This window comes from Dichotomopilus funicola, assembly GCF_033296635.1.
Source record: "Dichotomopilus funicola strain CBS 141.50 unplaced genomic scaffold C8A04scaffold_51, whole genome shotgun sequence".
In the NCBI taxonomy this organism is placed as follows: domain Eukaryota; kingdom Fungi; phylum Ascomycota; class Sordariomycetes; order Sordariales; family Chaetomiaceae; genus Dichotomopilus; species Dichotomopilus funicola.
Genome location: NW_026944072.1, coordinates 82266 through 100654, shown reverse-complemented (window position 1 = coordinate 100654; position 18389 = coordinate 82266). Strand labels below are relative to the sequence as shown.

The 18389-nt window shown below is 57.9% G+C and overlaps 4 protein-coding genes across 4 annotated transcripts; 3 read left to right on the top strand and 1 right to left on the bottom strand.

The window, feature by feature from the left end:
• Positions 1–1688: 1688 nt before the first annotated feature.
• On the top strand, positions 1689–3504 carry C8A04DRAFT_38703 (uncharacterized protein; the record flags this gene model as incomplete). Its single annotated transcript, XM_062784319.1, has 3 exons — positions 1689–1763; positions 1797–2748; positions 2798–3504. 3 exons carry the CDS (start codon positions 1689–1691, stop codon positions 3502–3504), a joined length of 1734 nt encoding a protein of 577 aa, XP_062635291.1.
• A 1215-nt stretch (positions 3505–4719) lies between these two features.
• C8A04DRAFT_13655 (sphingosine N-acyltransferase LAG1) lies at positions 4720–5973 on the top strand (the record flags this gene model as incomplete). The annotated part of the gene is made up of 2 exons (XM_062777799.1): positions 4720–5574; positions 5632–5973. The coding sequence occupies 2 exons, from the start codon at positions 4720–4722 to the stop codon at positions 5971–5973; spliced, it is 1197 nt and encodes a 398-aa protein (XP_062635290.1).
• Positions 5974–7015: 1042 nt separating this feature from the next.
• C8A04DRAFT_13673 (uncharacterized protein) lies at positions 7016–14036 on the top strand (the record flags this gene model as incomplete). Its single annotated transcript, XM_062777807.1, has 8 exons — positions 7016–9339; positions 9449–9810; positions 9937–11136; positions 11191–11600; positions 11649–11855; positions 11965–13224; positions 13291–13587; positions 13908–14036. 8 exons carry the CDS (start codon positions 7016–7018, stop codon positions 14034–14036), a joined length of 6189 nt encoding a protein of 2062 aa, XP_062635289.1.
• Positions 14037–14477: 441 nt separating this feature from the next.
• C8A04DRAFT_13695 (uncharacterized protein) lies at positions 14478–16832 on the bottom strand (the record flags this gene model as incomplete). Its single annotated transcript, XM_062777817.1, has 5 exons — positions 14478–14856; positions 14943–15131; positions 15177–16410; positions 16469–16483; positions 16559–16832. 5 exons carry the CDS (start codon positions 16830–16832, stop codon positions 14478–14480), a joined length of 2091 nt encoding a protein of 696 aa, XP_062635288.1.
• Between the last annotated feature and the right edge of the window lie 1557 nt (positions 16833–18389).

Here is an 18389-nt window from a genome sequence, read left to right as displayed (position 1 = left end):
CGGATTTGGACCGCCATATTCGGAGGCGGAGCCCATTCAGGGGAATGTCCAATCTCTCTTGAATTGCGCTTTTGTTGGGCTTTGCAACGAGAGAACGGAATGCGTTGGCCGTGCCTGATGCAGGTGAAAAACAGCCGAAGGGAGAGTGAGAGCCAGTCGGGTGTTGTTTTCCTTGCTGTTTCCAATGTTTCTCCCAACCGTCAAGCAGCTCCGTCGATCTGTCTTTCTTTTCGCGGTTTGCCATGTTGTTGATGATCCGCGACGCCATCCGGCTGTTCTGGAAGAGCAAACGTTTTCTGGCTCACATTTTGGCTCCACCACACCGCCGCGACTCCCGTCCAGCATCTTGTTAGTGTTGATGCCTCACTGCCTCAGCGGGTCCAGCGAAGCTCGCTCCGGACAATGCTCCACGGCCTCGACTCGAGTGGGAGAATTACGGGGGTCGTCTGGGCTTGGCCACGGCGGTCTGGACGCTGGCAATGGCCCAGCTCGGCGGACTTGTCGGTATCGCCTCCAGGGTGCGAGTAAAGATGTCGAGGGAAAACGTGTGCGAGGGCTTCGTCTGACCGCAGACGGAAATGGGCGTGGGGGATCGCGTGGTGGAGCCTGAAGCAGCTGGGTGATCGGCGGTGACAGGGACCCTGGAGAGCATCGATGCAAACTTGTCAGCGCTGAAAGCAAGCTTCGAGGAACTTGTGCTGCAGTCAAACGACGCAGTTTCCAGGACGGGCGGCAGCCGTTATGAATTAAAAGGCAGCGATTTGCGATGCAAGGGAAGTTTTACCCAACCGATGCAGGAACTGACGTTGAGGTGCAGCTCGGTAGAGGCATCGCGTGTCTCTGGCGAGCGCCGTTGAAAGCACTGGCGTCAAAGTTAATTTGGTAAATCGGCGCAATGGTTTTACCGTCAATTTGCTCTGACAGGATGGAAACCTTGCTCGCTTTTGCCCGGCCTTGGGCTCCACCAGGCTCTCTCTGCCGGGGGCCGGGAAATGCCAGGCACGGGACGCTAGAGCTCAGAAGGGAATAGTGCCAGGGCACAGTTGGTGATCCCTTCCTCAAGAAGAACCGCAGGGTTGCAAGAGTTTGGCTCGCCAAGACCTCGACGTTACCATCATTGCACGACCTAGCGGGGAATTGCGAGAACAACCATCCCACGGCAAGCACTTGCACTGCATGTCCCGCTTGCAGCAAGCACACCATGGCCCTGCCAGCGCGAAGCGCCCAGGACAACGCGAAAGCCACGAGCTATCCATGATCCTGCCCACCATGCCGGGCTCGTCGACGCTGCTGTGGCTGCCGTGTCCCGCGCGTGCTTCTGCAAGGCGTTCTTCCTCGTTTTACCCTGCGTGGTTTCCCTCCCTGTCCGTCGCTTCCCATCCTCTTGGTCTTGGTTCCGACCTTTTGTTGCCTCGCACCCCGCGAGGCGTGTCCCTTCCTGCGGTCCTTCCTTGTTGATGCGAATCCATTGCCTTCACTCTTTCGGCTTTGGACGCACAACTCGCACCTACCCGCAAAAGACACACAACCCCCGACGCTCTTTCCCGCATCCAACTTGCAGGGCTTTCTCTCAAGAACACAGAAGCAACGCTCCTTCGCCAAAACCCGACAACACCCTTCTCTTGTACCACCACGGACTGCCATGATTCCCTGACCCCTACCTTGGAGCAGTAACTGAACGTGACGATATGCGCCTTCCTCCGCTCGGTCCGGTCCCGGACAGGACCGTGGAGAGACGGCTTCTCGGTGAAATTTTAGGAGGAGTAGGAGACGTTGTTGTCACTCCGGTCTGTCAGGTTTTGGGAGGATGTAGGCAGGCAGAGCCCTCGCCTTCTCCCTCTCCTGATCCATCCCCTTCCCCAACTCCGGACCCGACCCCGGACCCTACTCCGGACCCGTCTCCCACGCCGGACCCCCCCAAGGCATCACCTACTCAACCGCCCGCCAACAACGACCCCCCTTCGCAGGATCCTCCCGCCCAGGCACAGCCCACGCCTAACCCAAACCCACCGACAGGTGAGACCGGCTCTGGCGATGGGAACGGTAACGGTTCAGGCTCTGGGTCTGGCTCCGGTTCAGGTTCGGGTAGTGGCAACGGCTCTGGGCAAGGCTCAGGCAGTGGCTCCGGTACTGGTTCGGGTTCGGGTAGTGGTTCTGGCACCGGCAATGGCAATAACGGGCCCGGATCTGGAACCGGCTCCGGCTCCGGCTCCAACACCGGTTCAGGCTCAGGTTCCGGATCTAATCAAGGGAGTGGCTCAGGAGGCTCGACCGGGGGTAGTGATGGGACGGGTAGCCATCACGACTCTCCTGGTGGAAATGGAAACCCTGGGTCAGGCAGTGGGCATGGGTCGGGCTCGGGCTCGGGCAACGGGAGCACCCCGCCGCCCGGCGACAACCAGAACAACAACGGGCCTGTTGTGAAGCCGCCTACCCCTGACAATAACGGCCATACCAACACCAATGGCCCAGCCCCCACCCCTACCACGCCTGTGTCCCACTACAGCCCTGGAGATGCGACATCTACCGGCCCTGCTGTCGTTCAAAGTTCCGATGCGGCCGCGCCTATCAACGGCAACGGTTTCACGAAGACCGATTTCGGTGACTTGGCGGCGGGCTCCGGTGCTTACGGGCACAACGACAACGAGAACGGGAACTCGAACCCCCCCGGTGGGATCGGTGGAAATGACGGGTCCAACGGGAGCTCACAGCCCAGCTCGTTACCGGGCGTCGTGGCCGGTGTTGTTTGTAAGTGTCTTAAACAATAGTGTGTACCCGTTCTTTGCTGACTCTGCAGCCGTCATTGTGTTATTCCTGGTCTTGCTCGCGCTCCTGGTGTACACCAACCGTCGCAGACCCCGTGTACACGCTTTCCTCGTCAAGTACACTCCCTTCAAGGTCACGCCTTACTCGGATCTTCAACGGAAGCGGTCTTCTCTGGGCGCCGACCTGCTGTTCACTGATGGCTCACACGGCGATGCGCTGATGACCGAGAATCGCGGTGGTGCAGGCTATGGCACCATGGTCCCGCCCGTGACGCAGCCGAGCCGAGCTGCCGCTCGCCCAGAACGTTTCGATGGTCCTCCTCAGATCACTACCACCATCGTTAGCGGACGGCCGCAGAGCCCCACCAACCCGTTTGACGTCTCGCCTATGTCTCCCGACTTCCCGCAGTCCCCACCCCCCGTGATTCCTGCCCGTCGTACCAGCCAAGACTCTGTGGGTGGCATTAGCATTGCGAGCAGCGGTGTGTTTTCACCATCCCTGCTTTCCTGGCCGGTTCCGCCGTCTGAGAGCACCAGCACCGGCCCGTCGCCCCCACCAACCTCCCACGAGCACCTCGCCAACCTTGCGGACCTCCAAGCAAAATACAAGCCGTTGACGCCTACGACGAAGCCGGTCACCCCTGTCAGCCCTGTGGGATCGATGTTCCCAGTCATGCCGGTCTCGCCACCCACGCCTGTGAACCGATCAAACTGGACCAAGCCGCCGGGCTGGGATTAAGCTGGTGAAGGCTGCGGCATTGCAACGCTCACGTGGTTTCACTTCTGAGGCGGTCAGGTACCGGTGGTGGCGGCCCAAGTCCGGCACCTGTGTGTGCTCGTTTCTCCCTGCAGCGTTTTGATTGCTTTCTTCCGTTCGACCGGCCTGGGCACGGGCATGGATGGGTTCATGACAACGACCTTAAGACGAGGCATGACGCGTGGGGAACCGCGCCTCATCTGTCCCGCTGACAGCTGCATGTACATGACTCTCAATGTACAAGTTTTCTCTCAACTATTCATGCGTTGCGTGAACGCACAACACGCAGTTCTCCTACTCATGCCTAACTCGACTCGACCGTTGTTGTTCCCTTTTTGTTGCGCCTTTTTTATTTTTCTTCGTGGTTTGTTTTGGATGTCTTCGTTTGGATTCGCCGGGTGTTTCGGAGAAGGGGTTGGGGGAGGGAAAGGGGAATTAGGTGTTGGTGGGGAATCGTCAAAATTATTAGCACCCTGCCGTACTCGGCCGCCGTGTGCCGTTACCTTATACCCCGCTACCTCGCTGGAGCCATAGACAGATGAGCTGTAATACCGTAATCTTCTCAGTGTGTCTTTGCCTATTTGGTAGAATACGATTTGCTTCTTCGCTCATGTGGCTTTGTATGTGAGGCTGTGCCGTAGCTATTCGAATGTACGGATGTTCCGGGTTGTCGAGGCTACTTTCCTGGATTCATACGAACGAACGCCCAATCCCGTCAGCGCTTTCGTCACCTAATATGGAAGTTTGGCTCGAATTTCCATCAACGAAACCCAGGGTTAGGGTTTATACCGGTCGTGACTGCCGCCCATCAATTGAGCGACGTCCAAAAAGCAGATCATGGCACCTTCCTCCCATGCTGGAATAAGTGGAAACTGGGTTCAAAACCCCAATCGGCTCTCCAAGCCAAGAGGTGAGAACGTTAGTCAATGGCAGGATCTCCGCAGGAATCAACAAAATTCGTCAAACGCTTGAACTGACCTGCCAATCCCCCTCGGACTCCGCGGGAGGCCGCTTCCCGTGAATTAAGGCCCACCACCGATTCTGACTCTTCAACGCTCGTTTCCATCTCCCTCAACGGTTTTTTCTGTGACACGTTTCTCGGTTGTACGATCCGACCTTTTCAATTCCCGTGTGATTAGGTTTCTGCGCTAAGGCTGGTGGGGTACCTCCTGAACATCCCAAAATCAAGACTCAAAAATGCCCTCCACCGAAGCCTTGTCGCTGGTCCGTCCAGCGACCCCGTCGAAACAAGCAGCGGCCGCAAACGGAGGCGCTCATCGTCGAACCGTCCCATCAAAATTGAGGCATTCGGAATCAACATCCACAACCGTCAAAAATGTGCGACCGGGCAGCTCGCCAAGGGGAAGAAAAGTATCTGGGCGCAGGAGGCAACCCAACAGCAACTCGAGGACCGGGTTGCTTCGGCGAACCTGGGTGTTCCCTCTCGCTTTGGTCCTCAGCTTTGTAACGCTCTACGCCATTAACCCAACCCAAAGCAATGTAATCCGGCCTTTCCTCTTTCTCTCTTACCAATCCGACAGCCGCCCCGACCAGTATGGAAAAGGCCGCCTAGACTTCGCCTTCGTTGGGTTCTACACTGTCTTCCTCACCTTCACCCGCGAATTCATCATGCAAGAAATCCTTCGGCCCCTCGCCCGTCTCGGTGGGATTCATTCGCGCGCCAAGCAAGCCCGATTCATGGAGCAAATGTACACAGCTTGTTACTTTATGTTCGCCGGACCGCTCGGCTTATACACGATGCACCAGACGCCGGGGCTCTGGTACTTCAACACGCGCGGCATGCACGAAGGGTACCCCCATGTGGCGCACAGCGCGGTGTTCAAGTTCTACTACTTGTTCCAGGCGGCGTATTGGGTCCAGCAGGCGGTGGTGATGCTGTTGGGGCAGGAGAAGCCGAGGAAGGATTTCAGGGAGTTGGTGGCACACCATGTGCTGACCATCACACTGATTTTCCTGAGCTATCGGTACCATTTCACGTACATTGGTATCTTTATCTACATCACGCACGACGTCAGCGACTTGCTGCTCGCGGTACGTCTCATCTCCGCTGGTCCAGAAGAGCAACTTCCCAACTAACCGTATGTTTAGATCTCCAAGTCCCTCAACTATCTTTCCCACCCCCTCCAATCCTACACCTTCGCCCTCTGCATCGCCGGTTGGGTCTACCTCCGACACTATCTCAATCTGCGCGTGATGTACTCGCTGGCGACCGAGTACGCCGCGATCCAACCGTTCGGCGCGATCAGCTGGGAACGGGAAGAGTTCAAGTCTCCGATGTCGCAGTGGGGCACATTTGGACTTCTCGTGGGGCTGCAGTTCCTGAACGTGTTTTGGCTGGGGTGTTTGGTGCGGGCGGCGTACCGATTTGTGGTGCTGGGCGTGGCGAAGGATGATCGCGAGGATGGGGAGGAGGAAGTAGAGGGGAAGTAAGGGAGAGTGTGAGATGGGGAATAATGGTTCGAGGGTTGTTGAATTTGCTCTAGATTTGCTGCATGTGGATGGCTGGGTGTGGGAATTACTAACCTAATGTGATACGTGTGCATGGAGACGGACGATAGACTAGCATCTTTAATACGGATAATAATAATAGCTACTAAGCCAGTTTGCTAACTCAAAAACATCACATCGATCCTTAGTTTCCCGGCTGTTGTCTCGGTTCTGTTCCGTTTTATCCAAGGATCTAACAAAAGCACGGGAGCTTAGAGACAAACGTATGACTTGAGCACGGGACAGATGTACAGATACGAAGAATCGAATAATTACCAAGAACACAACAGTCCCACGCCCCCCACCCTAGACACACCACCAACAAACGCAACACATGGAAGAATTGCCACCATCCCCCGCTCGCTGTCGGCCTCTCTCCGTCCTCAACGCGAGTCCCCACCAATAACGGAGTGGATCTGTCTGCAGGGTGCCGTGTTGTATGTGAGGCCTACTGCGTAAGGGTTGGTTTTGGGTCTGGCTTTTCCTCTTGGTTTTGAGTTTGGATGAGGGGCAGACGGTGATTCGGGTCAGCAAACGGGTTGGTTTGTCAGCCCCATGCCCGGAAGTGGAAGGGGAGGCCGGGTGGGAATTGGGATCGAGTCTGGAATTGGATTCAGGATTGGGGAGCGGGAGGCGGGAAGCAGATAGCCGTGGACCAATGGTGTTGCGTAGGTGTGTTGGTGGTGTGGTAATGACGATAGGCCGAGTTGTGTGGGCAAACGGGTTGGTTGATGGTGTTTGGAATGGGGGTATAATTGTATCAGCTCTGTCGAGGCTCGGTTCGCGATTTTCTTCTTTTTTGTTGTCAACGATTTGGTGCAGTTCGGAGCCAGAGCAGACTGGAGACATCAGCGCGTAATTAGGTGCTGCTTCAAGTCTTTTGTTCTACATATCTAACCTTTCAATTGATATTTCCCTTTCGTTCTCTGCACCTGTCTTGATCTTCCATCTTCTTCTCACCGAAACCCAACAAACACCACCCACAATGCACAACGGCCGCGGCGGACGACGCGGCCTCCAAGCCTTCACCCCCAACAACAACAACAACAACAACAACAACAACAACAGGCGTGGCAACAGAGCCTCATCATCCAGAGCACCATCAACCCGAGACTCGTCCTCCCGACCCTCGCGCGCCCAACCGCCAAGAGGCATCTGCAAATTCTTCCTCACCTCCCACTGCACCCACGGCTCAACCTGCCGCTTCTCACATGACGAAGCGGATATTGAGCGTACGCTTGAAGAAAGCGGGGGGCAATCGCGGGCGGAAGCACAGGCTAGTAGGGAGGCGTATGTTGATTTTCGGAGGGGGGTGCGCGACAGTGGCACGAGAAGAATGTCGAGCTGGTCTGGAGGGTTTTTGAGGGAGGAGTTGGAGGAGACGTGGAGGTTGGCGGGGAAGGTTTTGGATGGACCGGGGAGGGAGGGGCAGCAGGATGTGGCGAGGGATTTGGGGGGTAGTTTTAACTCGAGAGAGAGGGATGGTGGACGGGGGGTGGATGGGTTGGGGTTTGTGCAGAGGTGTGTGGAAATTGTTGTTAATAGCGATATGGGGGAGGGGGAGGACAAGGAGGAGGTGGTGGTGAATCTGGTGGCAGCGATGTTACGGGTGGTTACGCACCCGTCGCTGGTGAGGAGTTTGTCGGTGGACGGGTTTGTGGGTGCTGTGTACCGGCGCATCGCGGGCGTGGAGGGGGATCAGGGGTTGGTGCTTTTTGGGAGGGTGAATGAGTTGGTTGGGGAGCGGTGTTTGGGGGCACCGGAGTCGTCGAGGGGGTTGTTGCGGTTAATGGTGGAGGGGCTGTATGAGATGTTGCGGAGGGAGCGGGGGGTATTGGGGAATGAGGCCTTGGGGGGGTTGGTGGAGGGCATCAAGGGCAATGTGGTGAGACTGGTGGCGGATTTGGGGGAGGGTGAGTTGACGGCAGCGGGAGAACTGGATGCGATCTCGGCGAGGGTTGAGATGATCCGGCGGATGATGGGTGCTGCACGACGGAGTCTGACCGGCCCGGGCATGAACCTGACTCCAGGAATCATCACTTCCCATCACAGTACCACCCGCTCAACCTTCCCCTTCGCAGCCGCCATCCCCGGCGGACACCACGACAACGACTTCGCCGACATCACGCGCATCCAGATCTTCCCCACGCTCGGCGAAATCACCTACACCGGCCCGGCAGTCGAGTTCCTCCCCACGACAGACCTCACACAGCCGCACTTTCTCGCCACCGACCCAGTCCAGCGACATCTCGACTCGGCCTTCCGACTGCTACGACACGACATCTTCGGCCCGCTGAAGGATCTCGTAGGGTCGATCTTCGCTTCCTCTCTTTTGTCTTCTTCCATTCCTTCCTCGTCATCGGCATCGTCATCCTGGCGGCCGTCTCGGGCTCTGCCCATCGCATTACAGAAACTAGTTCAAGACCAGGGCCAGGTCCGAGCCCACGTCTACACCAACGCCTCGATCGGACACCTGTTCGTCGACAACGCCAGTCTCGAGGCCTCGCTGTCGTTTTCCCGACCGCCCGCTCTCCGGAAACTCACTACGGCAGCTGAGCAGCGACAGTGGTGGAACGCGTCGTCGCGGCTGGAACAGGGCGGACTGCTGTGTTTTATCTCGGGGTCTCAGACCAGTGCCGATGACGACAAGGCGTTTATTCTGCTGGTTGTGACGAGGAAAAACACGAACGACGACGACGACGACGACACGGCTGGCCGGGACAAGAGTTCCCTCGTACCAGGGCAGCATCATAATCCGTCAGTCAGCGTACGGCTGGCAGCAGAAACACGCGAGAATGCGGCAATGCTGACGCGGTTGTATGTGCAAAAGCTGGAGGGCGTGGTGGTGGAATTGCCGGGGTTGATACCGGACACGTTTGTGCCGGTGTTGCGGAACTTGCAGCGGATGATGAGGGATGGGGGGTTGGCTTTTCAGAGGTGGATTTTGCCGGCTGAGTATGAAGAAGATGAAAATGAAGGGAGAGATACCGGAGATGGGACGGTGATATCACCGCCTATGTACGCGAGAAAGGACGGGTTTCACTTTCGGCTGAAGAGTATCACGCAGCCGGGTAAGGCTGAGATGAGGGTTGACCCGGCAATGCCGGACGGGGGAGTGGATCTGAGCGAGCTGGAGGACGCTACGGGACTGGACAAGGGTCAGGCTTCTGCTCTTGTTGCGGCTCTCACGAGGGAGTATGCGTTGATTCAGGGGCCGCCGGGCACGGGTAAGTCGTATGTGGGTGTGAAATTGGCACAGGTGCTGCTGGATCATAAGTCCGAGGCGGATCTAGGGCCATTGCTTGTCATGTAAGCTTTTCTCTGTTTCTGTCTTCTCTTTTCTTTTCCTTTTTCTTTTTTGGCTTTTTCGAGGGGTTCTTTCGGGTTCATTTGCAGAAATGCGCTAACGGTCTGACAGCTGCTACACCAACCACGCCCTAGACCAATTCCTCAAACACCTGCAGGACGTCGGCATCAAAAAGATCATCCGCATCGGCGGCCAGAGCAAATGCGCCGATCTCGATGGTTTGAACCTGCGCGTGGTCAACCGCAACGCGGCCAAGACCTCTGTTGAGAGCCGGAGCCTAGGCGAGAACTTTGAGGAACTGAAGGGATGCAACGAGTCTGCAGGCAAGAGCCTCGGCCCGCTACACCAGGTTCGCAAGCGACGGATCGACTGGAGGACGCTGAAGTCGTTTCTACGGCGTCGCTACCCGGCGGTGGCTGACCAGTTTGAGTCGATGGAAGGGGTGGATGAGGACGGGTTTGAACGTGTCGGGGGTGACCCCTTGCAGGTTTGGCTAGGAGGGGTTACAAAGGGGGCGCCTGTTGACAACCATGACGACGACGAAGGCGAGCGGCTGTCCCGGCTCGCCAAGGAGGACATCAACTGTCTCTCCCCGCAAGAACGGCGGACAGTAACCGACTACTGGGTCCGCCAGCTCGTACACCACCAGACCGAGCGCATAGCCGAGTTCGTCGACCGCGCCCAAGACCACCGCAGCGAAATCAACGCCGTGCACGACGACGTAGCCCGCCGCACACTGCTTCAAGCCGATGTCGTGGGGGTCACCACCACCGGCCTAGCCCGCCACATCAACATGCTCTGCCGCGTGGGCATCAAAGTCGTCGTCTGCGAGGAGGCCGCCGAAGTGATGGAGCCACATCTGCTGTCCGCACTCATGCCAGGCGTCGAACATCTCATCCAAATCGGCGACCACCGCCAGCTGCGACCCCAAATCCAGAACTACCTCCAGTTCAGCCTCGAGACAACCGCCGGACGCGCCCACCAACTCGACCGCAGCCAGTTTGAGCGCCGGGCCGAGGGCGAGCCCGGTCTGGACCCCCTTCCCGTGGCCCAACTGCATGTCCAGCGGCGCATGCGGCCCGAGATTGCCCGGCTGATTCGCAGTGTGTACCCGGCTCTAGAGGACCACCCGTCCGTCCTAAACCTACCGCCCGTTGTCGGTCTCCGGGACACCCTCTTCTGGCTGGACCACGAGCACCCGGAGGAAGAGAAGGGCAACGAAAATGACACCAAAACAGGCTCACACAGCAACCCGTGGGAGGTAGACATGGCCAAAGCCCTAGTTCACCACCTCGTGCGCCAGGGCACCTACAAAAGCAGCGACATCGCCCTCCTAACCCCTTACACAGGCCAACTCCAAAAGCTGCGGGCCGCACTCAACCGCGACTTTGCAGTCGTCCTCAGCGACCGTGACCAGGACGCCCTGGCCCAGGACGGTTTCTTGCAGACCGAAGAAACCTACGAAACAAAACCCCCAACCTCAACCCAATCCCTCTCCCACGCCCTCCGCCTCGCAACAGTAGACAACTTCCAAGGCGAAGAAGCCCGCGTCATCGTCGTCTCCCTAGTCCGCAGCAACCCGCACCACAAAGTCGGTTTCCTCCGCTCCCCGAACCGCATCAACGTCTTGCTCAGTCGGGCCCAGCACGGGTTATACCTCATCGGCAACGCGACTACCTATTCCCACGTGCCGATGTGGGCTGATGTATTGGGTCAGTTGCGCGACCGGGGGGCTGTGGGAAGGGGGATCGCGTTGGTTTGTCCGCGGCATACTGCCTCTCCGAAGTCTTCCTATGCTGGTCAGGGGAACCCTAACCCTGGTGATAACCCCCCCTCAGCCGTGAATGTGATAGCAACGACCCCCGCCTGCTTCACCCTCCACTCCCCCGCGGGCGGCTGCACTCGTCCCTGCGACCGACGCCTCGAGCCCTGCGGACACAGCTGTCCGTCCCCCTGCCATGCTGACGTGTTGCATGCGGCGGTCGTCTGTCTGCAGCCGTGTCCGCGGATAAGGGAGACGTGTGCGCATGCTTGTTCGAGGCTTTGTGGAGAGGGTTGTGGGCTATGTCAGGTCGTTGTTGAGGGGGTGAAGTTGCCGGGGTGTGGGCATGTGAAAGAGGGGTTGGCGTGTTGGAGGGTGACGGTGCCGGGGGAGTTGGAGACGGTGAAGTGTGAGGTGGTGGTTGAGAAGACGGTGCCCAGGTGCGGGCATGGGGTTAAGGTGGAGTGTTGGGTGGATGTTGATGACGCTGATAAAGAGCATGTCGACGGTGAGAAGGGTTTTCTTGCTGGTATTATCAAGAAGCGGGAGGGGTTTGTGTGCCCCGTCAAGTGTGAGGGGAAGATGTTAGCGTGTGGACATGCGTGTCAGGGGTCTTGTGGGCGGTGTTCGCGGGCTGAGGGGGGCCATGAGCAGTGCAAGAGGGTGTGTGACCGGCCGTTTGGAGGGTGTAATCATCGGTGTCGGAGGATGTGTCATGAGGGGGGGGAATGTGGGGTGTGTCCGCAGCGGTGTGAGGTGTGTTTACCCCTTTTGTTTACTTGATGCCCATTGTTTACTTACCCCTTACCCCTTACCCCTTACCCCTATTTCTGCATTGTTACTGACACGACATGATAACAATCAGGTCCGCTGTCCCCACTCCCGCTGTCAACAGCCCTGTCAGAAGCCCTGCTCCCCCTGCATCGAGCCGTGCTCGTGGTCCTGCGAGCACCAAGGAGCGTGTACCCTCCCCTGCGCCGCGCCGTGCAACCGACTGCCCTGCGACAAGCGCTGTCCCCGCGTTCTCCCCTGTGGCCACCAGTGTCCCGGCTTCTGTGGCGAAGACTGTCCGAGCCGGGACTTGTGCCAGGTATGCGGTACGCACGGTGACGCCCGCGTCGATCTGCTCGAGTTCAAAGCCTACGCCCAAGTCGATCTCGACGAGACACCCGTGGCTGTTCTCGGGTGTGGGCATTTCTTCACTGGCGAGACGCTGGACGGAATGTTAGGCCTGGGATCGGTCTACACGACCGACCACGCTGGAAAATACACAACGCTGAAAGAACCCTCCGGCGAACTGACCGCCATCCCAGCCTGTCCCGACTGCCGCGTACCAATCCGTCAATTCGCCACGCGCCGATACAACCGCGTCGTCAACCAGGCCGTGCTAGACGAAACCTCCAAGCGGTTTCTTGTAGCCGGCCTGGCCAAACTCGCCGACCTCGGCAAGCGCGTGACCGCAATGGAGGAAACACTGGCCAAGGCGTCGCAACACACGTCGCTCCTCGCGTGGCGAAGCACCCAACGCTACGACACGGCCAAGGCGCTCCGCCGGGAAGCCACCCAGCTCCGCTTCGACATGAAAGCTGAGCACCAGCCTACTAAGAAACTTTTTGATGCTATCGTCACCTCCCAGCGAGACCACCCTCTCCAACGCCGCTTCCAAACCCTCACGCTCTCTCCTACCTCCGACACTACCCTCAGCCCTAATACCGACAACAACCAACCCCCCATCCCACAACCAGTCTACAACCAGCAAATAACCCTCCACGCCCAGCACCTCGCCCTACGCGCCTCCGAAGCCATCCTCCGCGACATCTTCACCAGCCTCAGCAGCGAAGCCACCACTACTACAACCACCACTCCTTCCTCCAAACGTCCCGGACAATCCCACGCTGCTGCAGTAAAACAACAGTTCCCGCTTCTCCCGCAACAGTGCGCCGACTTCTTGCACCAGTGCGAGCAGCTGATTGAGCAGGCTGGTGCGGCTTCGTTGCCGAGATTGGTGGTGCCGGCTGTGTTGTCGTTTGCGCGGGTGGCACAGTGGGGGGGGTGGTATACGACGCGGGTTTTGGGGGTGAATGGGGAGCAGGCAAAGGATCGTAACAATGGTGAGGAAGGTAAAGTGGACGGTGAAGTGGGTGGTCAGCGTCCTGGAATCCACCCACGGGGACAGCAGCAACAGCAACAGCAACAACCCAAGGACAAAGACAGCGAAAAAGAATCACAACCCCCCACAGAAAAAGCCCTCACCCTCCTCACCCACGCCCTGACCCTCTGTGACACCCACCCAGCCGCCTCGCTAGGAGATCGGTACCGGGAGGAAGTGGAGGAAATGCAGAAGCTGCTGTTGTTGCGCCGGAATGGGCCGTGGTATGAGGCGGTGTCGCCGGCGGAGATTGCGGCGATCAAGCGGGCGATGGTGGAAGGACCTGGGGGGTTTGCGACGCATTCTGGGAGGTGGTATACTTGTGTTAATGGGCATCCGGTGAGTTATTATTTTCGTTGAGTGTTTCTTTCTTTGGTTTTTGTCACCCCCTTTTATTGAATTGTGTGTGACACTTTTATGTTTAATCTTGGGGTTTGTTTTGTTTTTTGTTTTTTTCATGACCATTTTCCTTAACTACTCGCCTCAGCTCCGTTTTCATTTCCTTCCCTTCTTATTTCCATTCACTTTGTCTAATTTACCATGCACTCGATAATGTTTTTATATTTATATATTTCCTCGATTTCCTATCGTTTTCGGTATTTCTACTCCTTTTCCTTTGGTTGTCCATCCTACATTTCTTAGCTAACCGTAATTACCAGTTCGCCATCGGCGAGTGCGGCATGCCCATGGAAATTGCCCGCTGTCCCGAATGCGGTGAGGCCATCGGCGGGCAGAATCACATGGCCATGGCCGGTACGCAGCGTGATGAGGAAATGGAGAGGGCATAGGATCATTAGGTATGTAGATAACAAAAGCTAGGTAGTGTGTATTGGACTAGTTAACGGAAATCTCCGCTCATTTTTCGATCTCTTTACTCAGAAATTCAGTTCATCCAATCGAGTCGTGATCCAAAGAATCTGATCCAATTTTGTTGCTTGTGTGACTGTAACCATACTGATCGTCTTAATACATGAAATATGGACTGGGGTGTTTTGGAGGGGCTGAGGGGTATCGAGATTGTGTACGGTACCGTACCCGGACACCTGAAGGAACCGTATTGACAGGGAAAAAGTGGGAAACCCCAAAAATGGGTAAAAAACCCGAAAAAAAGAAAGAAGAAAAACACAAGACAACAAGAAACTTTCCGCATGTACCACATCGCAATCGTGTTCACCACTCCCCACCCACACACACCTCCAATAGTGTACACCCTCTCACCGCCTCGTTAGTTACTTCTCACCCACCCCATTCTGCTGCACATGCCCATGCCCATGCCCATTCCCATTCCCATTCCCATTCCCATCCGCCGCCGTCCCCTCCACAACATCCTTCCGCATCCACACCTCCCCAATCGGACACCCTTCCCGCTCCACACACACCCACTCCCCAATCCCCTTGTGTTCCGGTGCCCGGCGCACACCGCGGCCTCCACCACCCACAATCAGGTTGCCCGGCCGGTATGACGGGTCCATCTCCATGCGGCGGATCACGCTGCCGTGGATGCGCGCGTTGGGCGGGATGTCGCGGACCTCGCCGCAGGGGAGGGGCCAGCGGATGGGCTTCCAGGAGCCGTCGGATTGGAGGTCCATGCGGCGGAAGGGGAGGTATCTGAGGCTGTTAGCATACATAGGTACATAGCAAGGGGGATGGGATAGGGAAAAAAAGGAGAAGAGAAACAGGGGAGGGGAACGTACTCCATGACCTTCCAGGCCGCGACGGCCGACCAGCTAAGGCCGCCGCCAAACTCGAGCGAGTCGTGGATCAGCGCTGTGTGAGCCTTGTGCATCATCTCGCGGAAGGACGGCGGGTTTGTCGCATCGGAACTGCTGCTAGTGCTGCTGCTGCTACTGGTAGTAGTTATCGCGGTTGCTGGAGCACCGGCGCTGGGACTCGCGGGTTCTTCTCCGTTGGTGTTCTGCCTGCCGAACCGCGCGCGTTGGAACAGCTTGGGCGTGCTGGTGCTTGGGCTGCGGACCATGATGTTGGGGATCGGGCGTTGCTCGGCCGCGGGGGCGCTTGCTGATGGTGCGGCTATGTTTTCTGCTTGCGCGGTTGCTGCTACCGGGTCGCGCTCGTCGTGGAGGGCGTCAATGCAGCCGAGATCGCGCACCTTGTCGAGGTCAAAGTTGAGGCCGGCTTTCATGGCCTCGTGGATCATCCACACCAGCGGCACGTGGCTGGCCGACTTGGACTCCGGGAGCATTTCCCAGCCGCCGCCAATGTCGGCGTGGCCGCCGGCGAACCAAATCTCGTCCAGATCCTGCTCGCCCTCATCCTCGGACTCGATGATCGAGTCGGAGTCGAACTCCTCGCCGTGTGGGTGCGGCGCGATGGAGAATTCGGATTTCTCGTCCGAGACCACGGGAGTACGACGGGAGCGGGCGGCCGAGTGTGAGCGCGCGCGGTACGGTGCCGGGTCGTCGGGGATGTTGAGCTTGGATTTGCGGCCGCGGCCTTTATCGCGGTGAGACTGGGACGACGCATCCCCCAGGCTGGCCCGCCGACGGTACTTTTGGTGGACTTCGTGCAGCTTCTCCATCACGGCGTTGTGCTCCCGCGCAGCCTCCTTCTTGCGGTGGTTGTTCTGGTACATGAGGTCCTGGCGGAACTTGGCGCGGCGCTCGTCGATGCTGACGGCGTGGCGGACAACCTTGGCCGACGTCCGTGCCGTGTAGGGGAACTTGCTGCGTTGCATCCAGGCTGTCTCGAAGCGCGGCACGCTGTTGACCGTGTCGAACAGACCGAGGAAGCGGATGCGCCGGACGGGTCGCGAGAAGGTCTCGCGGAAGCCCTTCATAAAGGTGTACATCTCCTTCTTTTTCTGCACACCCTCCGGTGTTGTGTTGCCTTGGCGACTCTGCCAACTAGAGAAGGCCTTCCACGCGAACACGACCATCTCCTCATTGCCGTGCGACAGCAGTCCAACGTAGTCCAGCATCTCGGCCAGGAAGCGCGCGATGTAGGCGCCGCGAGAGAAGCCGAAGATGTAGATTTCATCACCGGGGTTGTAGAAGCGCATCAGGAACCGGTACCCGCCGACCACATGCTGATCAAACGATGAGCCCACGGCCGAGTCCTTGGCCTTCATGTACCAGGACTTGACCCGGGCGACGGTGCCCGTGTGCGTGAGGCTAGTGGACACGACATACGTGCCGATGCCGGCTGGTGATGTTAGATTGCTATGTTTTACGACGACGCTGCTTCATGCAAGTTGACTTACGTTGATAGTAGTGGTCTGTCCTCGTCCGTCAGCATTGGGAATCTCGGGCAAAGCCAACACAGAACATCGTGTGCGGAGTGGGGCACGTACATTGATCACTGGCCGTTCGGTCTAGCATACGAAAGATCTTGAGGATGTTGCTGTCGCTGTCATCGCCATGGAACTTGTTGCCGGTGCCGTCGAAGCACAGCACAATCTTCCGCGGCTTGCGGTGATGCGAGCGGGTTTGGCCTTCGGGCCCCGGCCCCGGCGACGCGGGACGCGACGGCAGATGGGACGAGAGGAATTCTTCGTGCGAGTCGCGGGGTGCCTCGGGCCGGGCATGCCCGTCTTGGGCCAACGGATTGAGATGTGTCGGGTCCATTGTGTTCACGCTGTGGCAAGTCCCAGAAGTCTTTTGGATCCTTTCTCAGATCTCGTAAAGACGGGTGAGAATTTCCGTCCTTTTTTTGGCTGCGATGGAAGACATGAACGACCTGTCGTCATCCAACGACTTCCCAATTCATCGGACCGTGGGGATGTTGGGCTCGGCATGCCTTTTGATCGTTATCCGTGCGCGCCGAAGGAAGAAACACGCTGCCTGGGCTCTGCAGGCCCCCTTCCGGTTTCCCGCCCGTTGCCCGTCGCCCCGAGGTTGACACCCCCGCTCCATGATGTCGTTCCTGATGACTGCTTTGTTCCATCTGTTCTGCGACATTGTCGATCCTCGCCCAATAGATGCAAAGTTTCGACTTCGGATCAGCCACGTCCCCCCCTCGCAAGCCCAGTCGAGCCCCTGTCCTATCACAAGCCAGGAGCATGGCACAGAATGTCGGAGCAATTGATCCATTTGATCCATTGTTGATCCAGAACTTTTGCCAGCCCACGTTTGGCAAAGAAAGGGCAGGAAACGCACGTACCGCAAACGCACGCAGCATGAGGGCCGCAGAGGCCCGCATGTTTGCTTGCTCGCCGGCATGCCGGGACGTGGGCTCCCGAGGCATGGTGGTGAGTCGTGACTCTGGTGAGCCTATCAGCGCCGGGTCGATGCCGGCCCCCGGCCCTCAGCTGGCCTCCGGCGGTGCACGCCAGACCAAAGCGGAAAGCCAGGCCCACTTGGGCCCTCGGCGGCGGTAACAGCGGCAGGCCCAAGAAGCTGGCCGACAGGGTGGATTGATCCACTCAGGGCGTCAAGATTTTCATCATTTTCGGGGTTTGCGTGTGACGAGTTCGGAGCTGCGAGACTGGTTCGGTTCAGCAGCGAAGTGATGCGCCCAAATCCTACTCTGACCGTCGTGTTGATATCATCCTGCGTTTTGCCCCACGGCGATGAAGGAAAAGGGGGGAGGATCCAGGAATAGCATTTTACCGTGGCGTCTTGTTCGTCCTGATCGGAAGAGAACTTCCTTTTCATGCTCGTCAGTGTTTTTTTTTTTTTTTTTCGTGGGGCGTGGGGAACGTCCCGTCGCGTTCCCGGCTCCCGACTCCCGAGGGTACCAAGAAGCTTGGTTGGGGCTGGAACATCCCGAGGGTTCACCCCAGGAGGCGACGGCTCCGGTTCCGCCAAGTGAGGATCTGGGTTTCTGGGTTAAGCCGGTGGGCCAATGGTGGACGAGTCCGCGGATCCGGGCCCTGGCACACATGAACTTTCGGGGTTTCGGTGCTGGGGTTCACAGAGGGTGTGTTGGTGTTCGTGGGGCTGGGTGGACTTTCTGACCCAAAGAGAAAGGACCGCTGAAAGCAGCGGTCTTGCGCACGGGATTGAGGGACCAGATATATACTGCTCAACAGCCCCGGCCAAAGACACAAGGCTTGGTGTTGATCTGGAAGATAGTTACTGCGCTCTTGCCCTTGATGTTTCACGGCTACATGCACAGCATCCCGCGTCCGCTCAGCTTGTCTAGGTTGTTGTGGGAATACCGATGCAGTGATGGACCGATGA